Source organism: Alexandromys fortis, unplaced genomic scaffold, assembly GCF_014885135.2.
Source record: "Alexandromys fortis isolate MF-2015 unplaced genomic scaffold, M_Fortis_MF-2015_v1.1 scaffold_253, whole genome shotgun sequence".
In the NCBI taxonomy this organism is placed as follows: Eukaryota; Metazoa; Chordata; class Mammalia; order Rodentia; family Cricetidae; genus Alexandromys; species Alexandromys fortis.
In genome coordinates, this window is record NW_026068124.1 from 586,950 (window position 1) to 604,698 (window position 17,749).

The window sequence follows — 17,749 nt, forward strand, 5'->3', positions numbered from 1 at the left end:
AGAGAGAGAGAGAGAGAGAGAGAGAGAGAGAGAGAGAGACTGGAGACCTGGGGACTGGGGGTGGAGGAACGCATGCACTAAATCAGATTTAGACAGAACAACTGGCTTTCTAAGGACATAGTTTCAAGGGCCACATTTCCCAAATCTGGTATTGCTTTTGGTGTCTGTTTTTCCTTCCTGCTTCCACAACGGGGGATGCAAACTTTGCTGTTTCCTTTCCCTGACCTGATCTTTTGATCAAAGAGACTATATAGCCTGGGTACAAAATCTTGACAAATTCTGGGTGGCAGTTAGGGAAGACACTCCTCTCTAAGTGTGGACCAGCCGCCTGGATGGCGTGGCAATAATGAAAAGGGTTTATTTGACCTCGGACCTCTTCCCCAGTCTGTCTCTTGGTTACACTGATCCTTAGTTTGGTACGTGTCAAAAGCTAAGGGAAGAACAACGACCAAAAAAGCAAGGCCAGGTAATGATACAGAACATGATGTTATTTCAGCTAGTGAGATCTGGACTCAATTCAGGACAGATGTTAGCAACCCTGGGCCCCTCCCACAGATCGGGGACTGGCTTTTCAACAGACGGAGGGACAGTAGCTGGTGTCTAGACAGCGGAACAGCTCTCCGCACCTCCAGGAGCATTGACGGTGCTCCTCCACCGCAGGGCCGGGCAATCTAAACACGAACAGCGAGAAGCTAAAAAAAAAAAAAAAGGGGGGGGCCTCCGGTTGTTGTCCGAGGGTTTAGTGGTTAAAGAAACGTGATTGACAAACATTGTTATCCAATCGAAACTGAGGACAGTGCATGACAGCCCAATCGGAGGGCGTAAAGGAGATCGACGTGTTCCCCACCCACCACGCTTTGCGTTGCCCGGAGCCACCGCAAACGTAAACTAACGAGGAGGAAGATAAGTGCTGAAAGAGCGAGTTTGATTGGTCTATCGTAAATCTTCTAAATGAAACCCTACTTGTGATTCGTCCAAAGTAGACCAAAGCCCCGGTGAGCTGAATGGAGTGCGAGACGTGAGCCCGGGTAAGGAACCTGAAGGCCTGGTGAGGACCAAATGCTCGGCCACGGAGGCCGGGAAGTCGAGGGCGGGAGGTGCGCGGACCCCCGCAGGCTACTCTGGCGGCTGCCTGGGATTGCTTCTTGGATCCCACGGTTCCCAGCTCCGCTGCGGGGAGCTGCTTTGTAGTGCGACCAGCGGACTGCCCTGGAAAAGGGGCAGGATCCCCTAGGGATAGTGGAACACCCTCTTTCTACAGCCAGGTGTCATGTTGGTGGTCTTTAGGCGGCCTGGCAGTTGGTTTTCCCCAGATTTGCGTGTGACTTGACCAACAAAAATGGAGGCATTAACCTAATGTTTTAAAGCCCAAACGAGAACGAAGGTTTTAAAGTAGAAAAAGTGTCAACACTCAGTCTCTTCGGTTTGTTGTTTTTTTGAGATGATCTTGGTGTACATCCCAGGCTGGCCTCAAACTTGTGATCCTCCTGCCCCAACCTTTTGAATGCTTGGATGAGAGGTGTGTGCCTCTACACCTGGCCATTCTAACTACTTTTGAAGGTTTGGAATAAACAACAAAGAAAACTAAAAGGGAAGCCAGGTGTAGCGGCACACAGATTCAGTCTCAACACTCAGAAGACTGGAGTGGGCGGATCTCTGTGAGTTCGAGGCCGGTCAACTCTACAAATTGAGTTCCAGGACAACCAGGGCTGTTACATAAGGAAACCCTATCTTAAAACAACAGCAATAAAAACAAAACAAACAGAAAACCAAGGAAAATCGCAGAGGATTTCTCCAGAAGGGTAATCCTGTCCAGTAACCTGTTGTTTTCAAGGACTTGGTTCTGAAAATTGGGGTACGGGTTAAGGTATCATCCACCAGAAGCCTTAATCTCCATGAACAGGAAGTTGTCATGTGACAGACCTAGGTTTCTCCCTTAAGAGTCTCAGCCTGGTGGGGAGCGCTGTAGTTCCCATCTTAGGAGCTCTGGATGCAGGACTTTCAGTTTTCCCTGACAACTGGTGAAAGGGCAGGGAGACCCAACCTTGGATGAAGGAAGAATGCAGGACACATATAGGCAGGGTCTGGAGAAACTTGACACCAATAAACCTCACAGCCTCCATCATAGGGAGAAAAACATCAGAACCCCTGGCCTTGACTTGTTCTTGCCACTGCTAGTCAAGGCATTTAAATGTACATAGATAACTTTTCCTACTCTAAGCTACCCGATTCAAATGGATTCACTATTAAAACTGTGTTGGCTAAGCCATCAGCTCTCCAAGGAAATTTGAATAATATTCTGAATCTTAAGTAAATAAATATTTTTGTTTTGATCAAATCTCACTAACAAAAAAGGCTTGGGGATGCACGAGGCCCTGGGTTCTGTCCCCAGCACCCCATGAACAGGGTGTGGTTCATACACCTCTAATCTTAGCATTGGGGAGATGGATGCAGGGGGAACAGAAGGACACTGGAGCTGAGAGAAGATCAGCTGTTCTTCCAGAGAGCTGAGTCCAGTTCCCAAGCTTAAAACCTCCTGTAACTCCAGTTTCAGGGAATTTCATTGCCCTCTTTGGCCTCAATAGACTCCTGCACAGACGTCACACACACAAGCATGCATGAGACCCTGGGTTCACACCTGCACAAATATCACACCCACTCAACCACACACCACATCAATAAAAAAAAACAAAAAACTCTAAAAGAACCCCCAAGAGAAGGTATAATTTGCTTATGAGACAATGACCTTCATTTTAGAAGGGTCTGAAGCTGTTTGTCCCTACACCATCAGTGTGGATAAAAGATCAATGTTTCTGGTGTTACCAGCTTCTAGGTGATAAGTTTGCTCACGTCTTCAGGTTATTGTGTCCAGAGCAGAGCAGCTAATCCTAACTGGACATTTCCTTCAAGGCGGTCTCACCAGCTCAGCCAGTCACACTGGTCACTTCTGCTGTACCTTTTGGCCCCTTTCCATTTCCACAGCTAAGACAAGTGTTCTTTGTGTGTTCCGTTTTGGTTTTGGCTTTTCAAGACAGGCTTTCTCTGTGTAGCCCTGGCTGTCCTGGAACTCACTGTGTAGACCAGGCTGGCTTCCAAACTCACAAAGATGTGCCTGTCTCTGCCTCTCAGTGCTGGGATGAAAGGTGTGAGCCACCGCCTCCTGGAGAGACAAGTTTTCTTATCTGAAGGATTCCAGTAGTATCCAAACTGATCACTCGCCAGTCTCTGTCCCCAAATCATGCACACCCTGATAAGGGGAACTGGTTCTAAGCAAGAGCTCTGTCACTCTGTCACTCTTCCTCCCCTTACCCGCCCCCCCCTTTGTTCCTTTTTTGATAACTTTATTTTCAAACAGCCCTACCACGTTGCCCATGTGGGCCTTGAGCTGGAAATTAATTCTTCTTCAGCCACCCACATAACTCGGATTATTGACCTGAAGCCACCAGACCAAGTTATCAGTTACTTTTTAAAAACTAAGAAGTCTTTGCTTAATTTCTTCGGACTGGAGAGATAACTCAGTGGTTAAAAGCACTGACTGATCTTCCAGAAGACCTGGGTTCTAGTCCCAGCGCCCACATGGTGGCTCACTGGAGTCTATAACTCCAGTTCCAGGGAATCTAAATCTTTACAGAGACATATATTCAGAAAAAACATCAATGCACATTAAATTAAAAAAAACCCTGAAAATTAAAAAAAGGTCTCCCAAATGTTTTAAAATTAGGGGCTGTTGAAATCTCTGATTTGGGTAATATAATACAAATGTTGTGCCTACCAGCCAGATTAGTAAATATTAGCATTCTGGCATTCTGCTTATGGTTTTTATTTTAAACAAACAAAGCATCACAGATAGTTAAAAATCCCTTCCATTCTTTGCTGGTCCATCCTGCTTTCCTCCCTCCCAGAGATGCCAGGATTGTAGTGTATAGTTTGTGCTCACTTCTTTTTGTTGTTGTGTTTTAGTGTGTCTTCCGGGTTGGTGCACTTGCATGTGTACACATGTGGAAGCAGAAGTTATCCTCAAGAGCTCTGTCATTTGAGACCATGTTTTCTATTGACCGAGTGTTTAATTCAGCCAGACTCGGGAGCCTCCCGTCTCTGCCTTTCCAGCACTGGAATTAGATGCATTTTTCAAATGGATTCCGTGATCTAACTCAACTCCTCCCGATTCCAGGGCAAGCGCTTTACTAACCGAACTGTCTCCCTATGCAGTACCCATACTGTTATACTCTTAATACATATGCCTCTGCCTCCCAAGTGCTGGGATTTAAGGCGTGTGCTACCACGCCTGGCTGGAGATTATTCTTTTAAGTCTAAAATATAAACCGTACGCTCTGGATTTCAGTTTACAGCTTCCGTGTATTTATTTACTTTTCCCCCAGAGCTTTGATTTTTATTACTTAAAAAAGCTCCATATTTATTTCCTTTCTGACTCTGTGCTTAGGCTTTCATCACTTTCCCGATTTCCTGCTTCTCAATAAGGAGGCACACTTGATCATGTCACGGACACGCTTAGCACACGTGGAACCAGGGTAGGCCCTGCTGGCGTACTTCTTTGTCTTAGACGATCTCATGTGGACTTGAGGTCTTACAGCAGGAACCTCAGGCCACATTCGGATTTAGGGCTTTCCCAGCCTTCTTGGTGCAGAGGTGAACTGTTGCCAGGGGCTCCAAACAGCCTAGTTTTGTTAGGGCTGTATTGTAGGAAAGCCTACGACAGTATTTCAGATGCTGGAGCATTCTGAGCACTGTTGTTGGGAGAGGGAAAAGAAAGAACGGTTATTTATATACTTACATATTTGTACATGTGCATTTGTGTCTGTGTTTGTTTTAGATAGGCCTCCCTGGCCTGGCACTAGAGTGCTTCCTGCCTCAGTTTCCCCAAGTGCTGGTGTTACAGACACAGGCCAGTGTTCCTGGGTTGCCACTTGCTTTTGTCACTCAGCGCTGCTTTTGAGATGGATTCATGTCAGTGTATGTAGAGCAAGTCCATTCATTTAAGTGTTCATTGTGAGACTATAGTAAATCCACCTGTCAGGTGTTGTAGCTTTTCCCCTCCCATTTTCCTATTGAAATTACAGTGAATGTCCTCATTTGTGTCTGCTTATATGAGAGTTTCTAGAATTTTGTGTGAACTTTTCAAAGGAGATGCATGTCCCTCGGGGACATATGAGGATTTGTGAGGCCATATTTAGCTATTATTGTGGTTGGAATACACCAGAGAGCTGAGAATGTTGGGTGTGTGATGTTGGAACAGGCCTCAGACAAAGAATTGCATCGTGTGCAACCTTCCAGTGTTCTCATTTTGTAATTATCTGGGCCTAGAACCTAACTCCATTTTTTGTGTGTGTGTGTGTGTTAACATAATGTAATTTTTGGCAGGGTTTAATAAAGTGTAATTTCCAGGAATGTAAATCAAGGGAGAATTATACTGATCTGTGGTTTGGAACTTGAACAAGACTTGTTCCCCAGTCTAGAAAGCTCGTGGGACTGAAGGGCAGCACAGCTCGTGGTATTTGAGCTGCCAGCACAACACACCTGCATCGTCTGCCTGTGGCGCTTTCGCACTCGTGGTGATTCTAAGTTTAGGTGCAAGCATCTGGCTACTGTACTTCATTATGTATTCTCGTGGAGTCAGCCTGAACATTCATATATTTAAGCATATGCTGTTTCATTATGAATTACTTCCACTCAAAATCGACTTCTGTCCATGCTGCGGAGTAGAGGTCGCGTTTGATTGTCCTCTGGCTTGGTAATCGTTTGTGTTACCACCACCGTGAAACCCTTCACACACCGGGCCACGAAGCCATCTTCTTCCTCGGGAGTATGAAGTTCTCGTGAGTGCACAGCTCTGAGTCCGGACTTCCCGCTTCCCGCTAGTGGTCCATGTGTCTTTGTCCCACTGTTTTAATTACCTTGTTTCATCATGTGTCTGCGGCAGTTGGTGACAAGAAAGGCACGTCGCCATTCCTAGTTCTCAGAGTGGTGTTGGCTATTCTCGGCTCTTTACTCTCCTGTGGGAATTTAGGATTCGTTTTCCAGTTCCTTAAAAAGGTATTTTTGGATTTTGGTTAGAATTGCACTGAATTTTTATGTTCAAGAAAAATTGAGTTTTTTTTTTTTTTTTTTTTATAATTAAGCCAACTCATCTAAAAGTATGAGTTACTTCTCTACACAGCCTGCTTTATCCCACTGTCCAGGTACTTTTAAAAGGCCTCTTCATGAAGTTGCATAATTTTAGCTATGAAAAATTTCGCAAATATTTGTTGTATTAAATCATACTTATACATGTATGCATATGCATACATATTTTTACTCTGCAAGTTTGAACTCCATTCAAATGTTTAGAAGATAGTGAAGCCAACATCTACTCACCTGTCACTCAGCTTCAAAGAGCTAGCTCAGGACCAGTCTGTTTCACATCAGCCCCTCGTGCCCACGACCCCCTCCAAAGAACATGAAATGCCCAGGCATAATGTTCTGCTGTCTGCAGTGCGTCATGTGTGTCTGTGCAGATTCATGTGTCATAAAGAATCTATACCATTTCTTTAATTTTAAAAAGAATCTATACCTTTAAAATACTATATTTCACTTAAAAAATTGAAAAGGTAACAGTCATGATTTCATTAACCATCCAGTGACGGTTGAATCGTTTCACAAAAGGGTTTTGTAGCTAAGTGTAAGACAATAGAAAATGGCATGAGCCCCAAGTATCTGTGGCTAGATACTGATTACCAAAGTTACAAAGTCAGGTAACCATCGCCCACGTCAAAAACCAGTTTTATCATCCGTGCCCCATCCAGTCACTCAAGATATGCTGGAGCAGTCGGACCTGTTTTTGAACATCATATAATTGGAGTCTCCCAGGAACTTTTTACTCTGTCCCTCGCATAATGCTTGTGAAGTTCACCTACATCGCCGGATGTGATTGTAATTTACTCATTTGTATTGCTTTATACTGTCGTTTGTATGATTGTACCCATAGTGCTCTGCATCTTTACAGACTGCCAGTGACTTTTTGGCTATCTGCTAGATAAGTGGAGATATTTTGTTTGGTTCTATTTCCATTTTCCTGGTGGCTATGGACCTTTACATATCTTGGCTATTCAGCTATCCTCTGTATAAAGTTTATTCTCATTTTTTCCTCTGATCTATTTCTGAAATCATAGCAGAATCCATTCATTTCAGTTTGCTAGTTAGTGTTGTGGTGCTTTTGTCTGTTTTGCCTGTACACTTCGAGTCTTTTTCCGTTAGGTCCATATTTCCTTCAGGTTACATCTTTTTTGGCTAAATTATTCCTTCCAAAACTGTTTTTTTATATTTTCGTATCTTTACATATATTTTATTGTTACTAATGTTGCTTTTTATTTTGTTTTCCCCACCTGTGGCAAACCACACAAGAAGAAGTTGCCCATCCTAAGCATTTGAAGCATGTGGTTCGGTAGAGCCCGGTGTTTACTTTACTGGGAAGCAGATCTCCAGAACTCCTCCTGCAAGACTAGAACTCTGTGTTCGTTGTCATTGCTCCCATTTCCTCCTTTCCCTGAACTGGCTTTGCTGGTGTCTGCCTTGTATGTCTTTTTCCCATTCAGGTTTCATCCTCTCATTGGATTTTCTGTCACTTTTGTAAAGAGCTACTTTTATTTTTTTAAATCCAGAATGAGATCTTTCAACAGTCAGGTCTGGGGTGCTTACATTTATGATGAGTCCATGATTATTGCTGCAAAGTAAATATAAAATAAAAATTTTATAATCTGTGAGGTACAGCGGGTTGCACCTAGGGCCTCACTTGCGATAGGCACGTGCTCTACCGTTGACCTGCCTCTCAACCTACTTCATATTCATTTCTTCTTTAAAAGTCTGTGTGCTGGTTGGGTGTCTGTTTGTGTGGGTGTGGGCACGTATGTGTGCAGGTGTATATGCAAGTGTGTGGTGGAAGCCCGAGGCCAATGCCAGGTGTCTTCTTTGATTGCTTCTCCACCTCGCCTTTCAGACAGGGTTTCTCACGGAACTGGAGTCCACCAGCTGGCTAGACTGACCCGCCGGTGAGCTCGCCGTCCCTCATTTGCCCACACCCAGTGCTGGGGTCACAGATGGACACCAGTGCTTTTACATGAGTGCTGGCGACTGGGACTTGGAGCCTCGTGCTTGTGCAGCAGGCACCTTGCCAACTTGGCCACCTCCCCAACTCCCTCACGTTTCTTCTCCACGGAGCCTTGCCTGCCTGCTGAGTGGTGTCCCCAACAGCGACTTCATTTTAGTCTGGTGGGGAGCCTGGAGGTTTCTCACTTTTATTGTGGTTTCTGTAGTTAATTGTAGTTAGTTATATTTATCGCAGCTATTTATTTAGTTGCAGTCTTTATTGTAGTTATACTGTAGTTTACTGTAGATGGGTCTTTCTTTGGGTTGCCAGCTCACAAAATAATGCTCAGTGTCTCCTGGAATCTCCTCCTCCTTCTCAGCATCTTCGCTGCCCAGAAATCCTGCCTAGCTAGTGGCCATTCAGGTTTTTATTAAACCAGTCAGAGTGACACAGCTTCACAGTGTACAAAAAGATTGTTCCGTAGCAGTTTATTGTAGTTAGTCTCTCGATTAGGAATTCCATACAGCGTGAGTGTGGAACCTGACACTCTGCCTGCCGGTAATGCCGGCTTAAGATTCGGAATTCTGTCTAGGTGGGGTTTTTGGTTTTTGGGATTTTTTTTTTTTTTTTGGCTTGTTTGTTTGTTTGTTTTGCCATCACCTGAGTCATTTGGCCTGCTTGCTTCAACTAAGTTCTTAATAGATTTTTCAGAGTCTATTCAAGCATTTCTTGTCCCTTACACATTGTCCTCCTTGGTTCTAGTTCAGTGCACCATGGGCCGAGGTCTCACAGGAGGAGCCCTCCTAGGCCTCCATCTCCACTCGGGCCACTGTGGACTTTGAGCTCAGCCCCTGCCTGACGATCTGGCTTTGGGTGTACATTAAATTCAGAGCACTTCAGAATGCTGCCATTTTACATATTGAGGTTTGCCATCACTTCCACCGTTCTGTGAGGCTCTCCCCTCGTCAGCCCGGTGCAGTGTGTTAACCAGCGGTTCCCATCATCTTTCTCCACCTTGCTATGACCTTATGAATTCTGCAGACTGGCCAGCTGGATTCACTTATTCCTCAGCAAATATTTGTTGCACTTAATCTTTATCCTAAAAACTGGGGACAGCAGGGAGGAAAAAAAACCAGTTTCTGCCCTCAGGTGGTTTATTATCTTAATCAGAGAGACAGAAAGTGAACTTGTAAACAAATTAATAGAAGTGGTAGCCACGGAGGCTGAGGCGATAGTTCAGCAGTAGAGTATTTGCCTGGCGTGTGAGAGCCTGTGTTATTACCTATACTTGGTGGAGAATGCTCTAAGAGAGACAGAGAGACAGAGAGAGAGAGAGAGAGAGAGAGAGAGAGAGAGACTGACTGACTCTTTTGAAAGTTACTATAGATGGGAAGTCAGGGACGGGCTCTCTGAGAATGATGTTCTTCTGATGAAGCTACAATATCAATAATGAGGAGAGGCCAACCCTGTCACACAAGTAATCAAATAGCAGGTACCTTGCTGGGGCCTGATGGTTGAATTCTGCCTGTGGAAAGAGCAAATACCAAGTCCCAGAGATAGGGAAGTACTTCCCTTCCGCAGTTACTGATATGGTAATCACAGGGCTCTACCGAGGAAGGACAGAGGCAAGTGGGAGCTCCCTCTGCTCCACCACCCTGCCACTGATTTCTTCCCAAGTGTGCTAGCACTGGCTTATCCCTTAACCTTCTCACCATCCCAGCTCGTGATACACTTTGCTTCTGCTGCAATATAACATGAATATAACATGAATAGCTGTTTGCATCACATTGTGCCCTAATAGACCATCAGCTTCTGCTAGGTGTTGTATCTTTTTTTACCTTTGTCATCCGAACTAGGAGCACAGTGTTTTCAACAGTGGTCACAGCACAGTGTTGATTGAATAAACTTCTTTTCTTTTCTTCTTTTTCTTTTTTTCCAGTTCATGCTCAGAGCCTCGTTTCCAGTAAGCTTACAACGGAAAGCCCCAATCTATTTCCATTGTGTTTAAATCACCAGGTAAAGAAACCCAGAAAGCTAAGGAAGACTCTGTTTTCTTAAGATTTGTCTCTGATACTGAGAAGGAAACTCAAGGAGGTGCTCTAGATGGCGTTCCCTCATTAGTGGAGTGATAGCGCCCACCAACAGATGTCCACACCTAACTTCTAGCGCCTGCAAATGTGATTTTATTTGGCACACGGATCTTTGCACGTGTGATTAAGGACTTTGTCTAGTGATAACAGGCAGACAAGAAGACAGGGGAAGTGTCATGTGGAGACAGGAGACACGAGCCAGGGAAATCTCGGGGCTACCAGAAACAAGAAATCATCTTCCTTTAGATCCTGTAGGGGGGTGTCACCCTGCAGAAGCTTCTGTTGTTCCTCTGGTCTCGAGAACTGAGAGCGAATCCCTCTTGTTGTGAGCCTCAACTAGGAAACCAAGACTGACTTGCCTCTTGTATGGCTCACATGTGATAATACGTTTCTGATTGCCATGACTGAACACGCCAGGTCTGGTAAAGCACATAGCATATCGTAAGTGCCCCAACAGGTGACATCTTCTTTCAGGGACTGGGAGTTTTCTTCCTTCTGCGAATAAGAACTTGACACAGAGTGGAAAATTCTGCCTTGTGATTGTCTGCTGTGTCTAAATTCATACCTCAGGTTTAGCCAAAGTTTCAGCTTCTGCATTGGCTCTTCAGCCTTCTGAGAGCCCCTGGTTAGGATCTGTGAATGGAGAGAGCTCAGATTTCTAATGTGGGCTTGAGTAGAAGTCAAAATGGAACAGAAGAGACCAGATTTGAAATAACAGCCCGAGAGCAGACAGCAGCCTCACCCCAGCCCCCAGGTCCCCCACCCCTATTCCTGCGCAAAGAAAGCTCTGGGCTCCACATTCTCGGTTTTCATTAAGGGACTCTGGGCCTGGACATTCCTGAAAATTAAAGACCCGTCGTGAATGAGCCTCCAGACATACTGGTCATCAGGATTCCTCGTAGAATTAGGCTTTCTGTGTCATCGAACGCTAGGCACACACGAGGGGGGGATGGTCCAGCCAGAGGCTGATGCTGCTCTCTGTCCTATAGGATGACGGGCATGGTGCTGGGAGTGGGTGCTGGCGTGTTCCTCCTTGCTCTGATCTGGGTGTTGGTGCTGCTGCTGTGTGTGCTGTTATCCAGAGCCTCTGGGATCGCTAGGTAAGGCATTCTCTCCAGCCTGGAGTCCTAGGTAAAAGCAATTAGAGGCAAAAATCGCTGATGATCATTAAACATTTAGAATTCAGAAGATCATTTTTGTAATTACTGGCAGTTTGAATGAGTTGCATTTTAACCTCTTATCATAAGCGCTAACTGTGTTATTTATGCTCAGGCGGAGGTGGGAGGAGAACGGGAGTGAGTCTCAGTTCTCACTGTGGAGGGGAGGAGGGAGACCAGAGGTGACAGGAAAATCTGCTTTGGCTGCTGTTGAGGTCCTTGAGAGTTGTAGGTGGAAGTTTGGTTTAATTGTTCAGATTTATGACACGTGCCTGGTCCAGTCCCTAAGGCTCCAGCCTGGGCCCACAGACACAGAAGTTACAGAGAGTTGGCCTGGACCTCTGTTCGAGCCATAACCTAACCCTAGAGACACTAGAAATGCGCTCTCTGGGGGGGGGGGGGTCATGTCAGCAATAAATGGAGAGCTACACTGTTTACTGGGGGTTCTGATCTGAAAAGAACAAAAGTGTGTGGGGATGGGGAGGGGCGTGTTTGTGAGCACGCGCACTCGTGAGCACACACACTGTGTGCAGAAAACTATGAATTCCCATTGTTCGGAATTTGGAATTACCAGGAACAAATAGGGAGGTTTCCAGCTGGTACCCATCTAGGAAGCATGGCTTTGGGGTGGAGGACTTTGTGGACCTTAAGGGACTGAAACATGTTGACTCCAGGGAGGAACCAGCGCAGGCCCAGACGATGAAAAGTTGACTGTGGTCAGTGCTTTTGATGCTCAGGTTTCTGTCCCCAGGTTCTCCATCGTCTTCGTCTTCCTGGGTGCTCTGATCATCACTGCAGTTCTATTGCTTTTCCCTCGAGCCAGTGAATTCCCAGCCCCAGAGGTGGAAATGAAGGTAAGGCTAGTGGTTTCACTTTCGCCCCTATTCGGGGATTTCCCCATCCTGCCCTGAGACCTGTTCAAACAATGATGGGGTTCCCAGGGCGTTGCAAGGTCCCTGTCCCTTTACCCTGGGAAAGGGTCTGAGGACTCCCACCTGTAGCTCCACCAGGCAATGATTTACCCATTGTACTGTTGTTTGCTGCTTGCATGGAGTTGAATGGCAGTGTGGAAAGCCACTCCTTGCTGTGGAGACAGAAAGAGAAAAGAGTTCGGAACTAGGAACTGGCGTAGGCCTTAAGTGTGGTGTCCCTGTCCTTGGTTCAGAGTCTTAGATCATAAGTCAGAATTGCGAAAGTGTTCTCAGGGTGCTGAGTGACATGATTTTCCGTCCTCTGAGGTTGACTCTTTCCACTTGTGGCGTCGAGAGTCATTTCCACCAAGAAGAGCGGGAAAGAGGACACAGAAGGGGACGTTGCAGATGAGTTCTGTAACACTGATTTTGACATCCTTATCCCTTAGACCACATAAGCTGGCCCCTCCCTCTGTAAATCGATTTGTGTCACCTCTCTCCTTGTCCCATTTCTGCCAGACCTCCCCTCTTCTAGTTTGTTTCTGATTTGGATCCCCGGTTCTGCCGTGTGTGGGCTGGTCTCAATCCATAGGCTCTTGCCAAGGGCACTGGCCTTTTCTATCCCATTGCGTCTTCCTGTGGCATTGTTTTCTCTCAGTAGCTATTTTAATTTTGAAGGAAAAAGCATGATAGTGGCCATCATTTCTTAAAGGGCTACTATATGCTAACTAAATGCCTTGTTTACATTGTCTCATTGAAACCACACAATTCCCAACGGTATGAGGGAGGTCCTGCTCTCTTTCCGGGGAAGAGGTTCAGGTGACCTGCCCGAGCTGCCCGAGTTGACACTGTCCAGGAAGAAGCAGAGCAAGGACTTAAGCTGAACTCTGTTCTCAACATCTTCAAACTCGTTAGAACTCAACAGAGTATCAGACTGTTCTCCAGATCTGACAGGTTGTCGATTTGATACAGTCCACAAAATTACATAATTTTTGATGTAAAATGAACACATACTTCCAGTTCTCCCTAGAATTAATGATGGTGAAAGGAGGAAAATTAGTTCTGGAAACTCTAAGGAAAATTGTGCTTACCACACAGATTCCAGGAGTTGCTCCCCTGGGTGTCAGGCTCTCTCTACACCCCGGGTGTCTTTGTTTTCAGGGGAAAGAGTGAGGTGTGCTGCCATGTTTGTAATCACTGCAAATGTGACCGCTAGCACAGGCACGAGCGAGCACTCTCTCTAAACCAGTCCCTCTATTCTGTCGTAGGAGTTTTGGACTCAGGAGACAACGGGGACTGAGCAAAATATGTTTGTCAGCATGGCCTGCAGAATCGGAGTTCTCATTTTCAGGTTCTGAGCGCTGGCCCCTGCAGCAGCCTGGCTCAATACTGTATCAATAATACATGGCCTGGGCCTTCTGCACCCAAGGCCTGCTAATTGGCTAATTAAAAAGTGAAACAGTCGAGCGAGCAAACATGTAGCCCGCAAGAGACTTGTTCAGTACCAGAGCCAAGGTCAAAGTTATGTTAAAGCTGTTTTTATCAAACTGACCTTGATTGTAAGTTGACTGTTGGGGTAGTCTCTGGAGCAGCTGGGGTGCTTCTTGATGTCTTTGGAGCTCGTTTGTATCACTGCTTGGATTGTTGAGGAGCTTTGTACACCAACACTGTATTAGCGCTCTGTTGCTGCTGTAACAAGAGCCTGCCTGCCAATGGAATGGTTCCCAGCATACATGTATTGTCTACAGTTGTGTGGGTTAGAAGTGCACCCTCAGTCTCCCTGAGTTAAAGTCAAGGGTGGGCAGGGCCATGCGTCTTCCCAGTGTTTCTGGAGGAATGCCCATTTCCTGACCTCTTCAGCTGTAGAAGCTGCTGCTAGTGCCCAGCCCATGGCCTCCATCTGTAGTCATCTTCAGAGCCAGCAGCCACCAGTGTCACCTCTCTGGCTGCCTCTGTCCCACTTTCTTTTCGCGAACCTGTTTTCTGCCTCTTCTTTCATTTTGTTTTGTTTCTTAAGACAAGACTACGTAGCTTCGGTTGGTCTGGAACTCTTTGGAGATCTCCAAAGTGTGTCCAGTTTTTAAGGAGTCTGTTTAAGTTGGGCCTGCCTGGATTGGATAATCCAAGCTTATCTCCTACTTCAAGGTCACAACCCTAATGCCACTGTCGTGCAGTCAGTGTGTTTCTAGGGGTTAGGAGCTCCGGGCCTTTCTTTAGGCTGTGACGGTTACTGTCAGGTATTTGGGAACCTCTCCTGGAAAGGAGTTCCCATGGCTTCTGTGAAGTTAAGCACTCCGTTGGATGAGGATATCTACGTTCCCCACCCATTTAAATACCACCGCTTAGCTCTGGGGTGAAGAAAAGAGCTCTGTTCTCTAGAAATGGACAGCAGGCGACTGGGTAGAGCCAGGACCAGAAACAGATTCTTTTATCAACAAAGACCAGTAGAATTAGGACTTCACATATGACTGGTTACCAAGCAACCAACTGTATGTATGGGGCAAATTATGTATCCTTTTAGTGTTTTAATATCTTAGATAAGTGGCCACTTTCCTCGCTCCCATGCAATTAGGGTTCAGAACTCTTCTGATGGAAGCTCCAGTCACCTCATGTTGAAAGCCACCCTTTCTTCTAAATTAAGCCATTTGTTTCCTGTGCCTTATTATTATTAGTTGTTGTTGCTCCCCCCACTTCTTCTTTAAAAATCTTGTATCTTCTACTCAAGGAGCTGAAAATTTTTGTGCTCATATGCAGAGGGAAACAGGGCAGGATGCTACTAGAAGTTACCAAGAAACCGTGGGCATAACCATCAGCTCTCAGAGGAGCGCAGGCAGGGTGCTGGAGTGGGGGTGATTCCATCAGCTCTCAGGGGAGCGCAGGCAGGGTGCTGGAGTCGGGGTGATTCCATCAGGGGTGTGCAGGCAGGGTGCTGGAGTGGCTGTGATTCCCTTTTGATTTCTTCTGTCTCCAGATTGTAGATGCCTTTTTCATTGGCCGCTATGTCCTGCTGGCTTTCCTCAGTGCTGTCTTTCTGGGAGGCCTCTTCTTGGTTCTTACTCAACATGTGCTGGAACCAATCTATGCCAAACCACTGCGGTCCTGCTGAGTGCTGTACTGGAAACATGGGACGTTTTGATGTCCTGGATTAGCACAGAGGCGCGCTCCAGAGCCTTGATGACAGCCTTCATGTCTTCAGACCAGTGGAGTGTCCGTTTGCCACTAAGACAAAGCTCTTGAGCCCCGGCTTTCAGAAACTCAGCAGCAAAGCAGACTCCGTGGGCAGAGGTTGTCACTGTCTGAAGACGGATACGACTGACTGTCCAGTACCCATACTGCAGGATTCCTGTCTGTTTTGAATGGAAAGTGGTAACTGTGATCTGCTTGGGGTAGCTGTTAAGTAAAGCCATCAGTCGTAGATCTGGGGAGAAGGAGTTTGAGGGTCTGTTGGCCAACAGAAGAGCCTGGTCCCTGTTGATAACATCGAAGTTATAAGTTTTTAGTTGAATATTTGGAGCCATGTGAAGGAGAAAGGCGTTCGGACACAAGGGCTGCTTTACCGCGACAGTTGGGAAGTTGTGTCGGGCAGAGGTTTTTGACCACTCCTTATGTGATTCCACAGAGCTCTATAAAAGCAGTGTGTGGCATTTGCCTGAGTCCTAATAAAGCAATAAACAATGACCACAGGGCTTTCTCTTCAAACTCCTGCCTACAGCTTTTGTATATTTACATTTTGAGTTTGCTTAGATGTTAAAAGAGAGAGAGATACGGGAATGTTAGGTGTCTCCCTGCTGCGTATCTTGGGTCTTCTTCTCCCAGGGTTTGGTGGCCTCTCAATGCCTAATTTAAGTATTTAGTATCATGTAAGAGTCCTCAAGCCGGGTGCTGGTGGCTCAGACAGAGGCAGGTGAATCTCTGTGAGTTCAAGGCCAGTGTGGTCTACAGAGTGAGTTCCAGGACAGACTCCAAAATTTTTCCTTTGGCAGTATTGGGAATTGAACCTAGGGTTTCACACATGATAGGTAAGTATTCTACCATCCTACCCTTCAATTCACTTTTTATCTTGAAGAACAATTGTACTAGTTTACCCAGGCTGCCTTGAACTTTCTTTCCCTGTACACCAGACAGGCTCTGGACCTGCCGTCCTGCCTTAGTTTGCCAAGTCGCTGGGGATTTAGGCCTGAACCATCGGGCCTGGCTCTTTTTATCTTGTTCATCTATTAGTTGGTTGGTTGGTTCTTTGAGGCCGGGTCTCACTAGGGATCCTGGGCTGGCTTGAAAGCCATCTTGAGTACTAGAATTTCAGGTGTGCCCCAACATGCCTACCTCTCTCTTTTCATCTTGGGAATGCTTTCTCCAAAGTTAGTAAGGAATGTGTATTCTCAGCATTATAACTTTATATTTGTCTAATTTCCCAGATCAATAAAATTTGTCACTAAATGGGCTGGAGGGTCTAGTCTGGTTCTGCTTTGGAAGTGCCGCCCTGCCTGTCTCCAGCAGAGTAAAGAGAAGCCTTCTAGTCTGAGAGGCAGGAGAACAAGCTGGAGAGGTCAGTGCCTGCTGGATGCTTGGGCTGCAGCGATTCCTTTGAGACTTCAGTTTTATAGCACTCTATTTATTATGATTGCTCTTCTTTCTAAATAGAACAATCCTGAGGTTTAAGGCTTCCCACAGCAGCCAGTTGGCAAGCCTAGGTGTGGCAGAATCCAGTCTCTCACAGTAGAGGACCCTCTGTGGTTGAGAACTTGAGAGAGGGTAGGGTCGCTTCTTTTTCCTGTCTCTCCTGATACTGTTGTCAGGGAATAGGAAAACCCATTCCTACCGCCTCATGGAGCTCAGCCTCAGACCGCGGAGAGTCAAGGCTGGTGGGGACCAGGCACAGTCGTACCTCCACTTGGACTGACTCCATTATCTTTAACTTTGGGGAAACTTTCCAGATCAGGTTTTATTTGGAAACCTTCAAATGAAATTGATTCTTAGTCTGGCCTAGGGCCCATGGGGAAGAAATAGAAAACATTGCTCTGGCAATGGAGGGGAGAAGGGACCATGTGGAAACTGTGAGGGAAGCGGGCAGTCTGAAGCTCAGTCTCCCTCACAGAGTGAGGGTGCCTGTGGCCTGTGGCCTTCCCAGGGTGCCTTAGCCAACAATCACAGACTGCTATGTGCCATGTGCCTTCTCCCAGGAAGCTTGCTGCCAAGGCAACTCTGGAAGGAGGGGCTTATAAATATTCCTGAAAATGAATCTATCTCTCATTCCTTTGTGAAGGTGTCCAACTAGATCCAAAGAGAGCAGAAGTATGTGGGGGCTCTGATCCCCAATCTAGCTCATAAATGATTTAGGGTCACTGCTTCAGGGGGAGTAGTGTTACAGTAGCAATCAAGGCCCTTTGAGAGTAAACTTCGGTTTAAGAGAATGGTATCTCTGGTCTGAGTAGAGACCTGACATCCCAGCTGGGCTGGGTCAAGCACCTGGCCAAGGGATCACCCCTAGGACAACAGGTTCACTTCAGCCAT

General features: G+C 46.2%; 1 protein-coding gene across 2 annotated transcripts; it reads left to right on the forward strand.

The window, feature by feature from the left end:
* Positions 1 to 966: 966 nt before the first annotated feature.
* Positions 967 to 16,915, forward strand: Tmem218 (transmembrane protein 218). 2 transcript variants are annotated; one of them, XM_050125664.1, is made up of 5 exons: positions 967 to 1,028; positions 10,020 to 10,096; positions 11,160 to 11,270; positions 12,079 to 12,181; positions 15,210 to 16,915. In XM_050125664.1, exons 3-5 carry the CDS (start codon positions 11,161 to 11,163, stop codon positions 15,342 to 15,344), a joined length of 348 nt encoding a protein of 115 aa, XP_049981621.1. In that variant the 5' UTR covers positions 967 to 1,028; positions 10,020 to 10,096; position 11,160; the 3' UTR covers positions 15,345 to 16,915. The 2 variants fall into 2 exon arrangements, with proteins under 2 accessions (XP_049981621.1, XP_049981622.1); XM_050125665.1 differs by having other exon boundaries at positions 1,015 to 1,048.
* Positions 16,916 to 17,749: the final 834 nt, after the last annotated feature.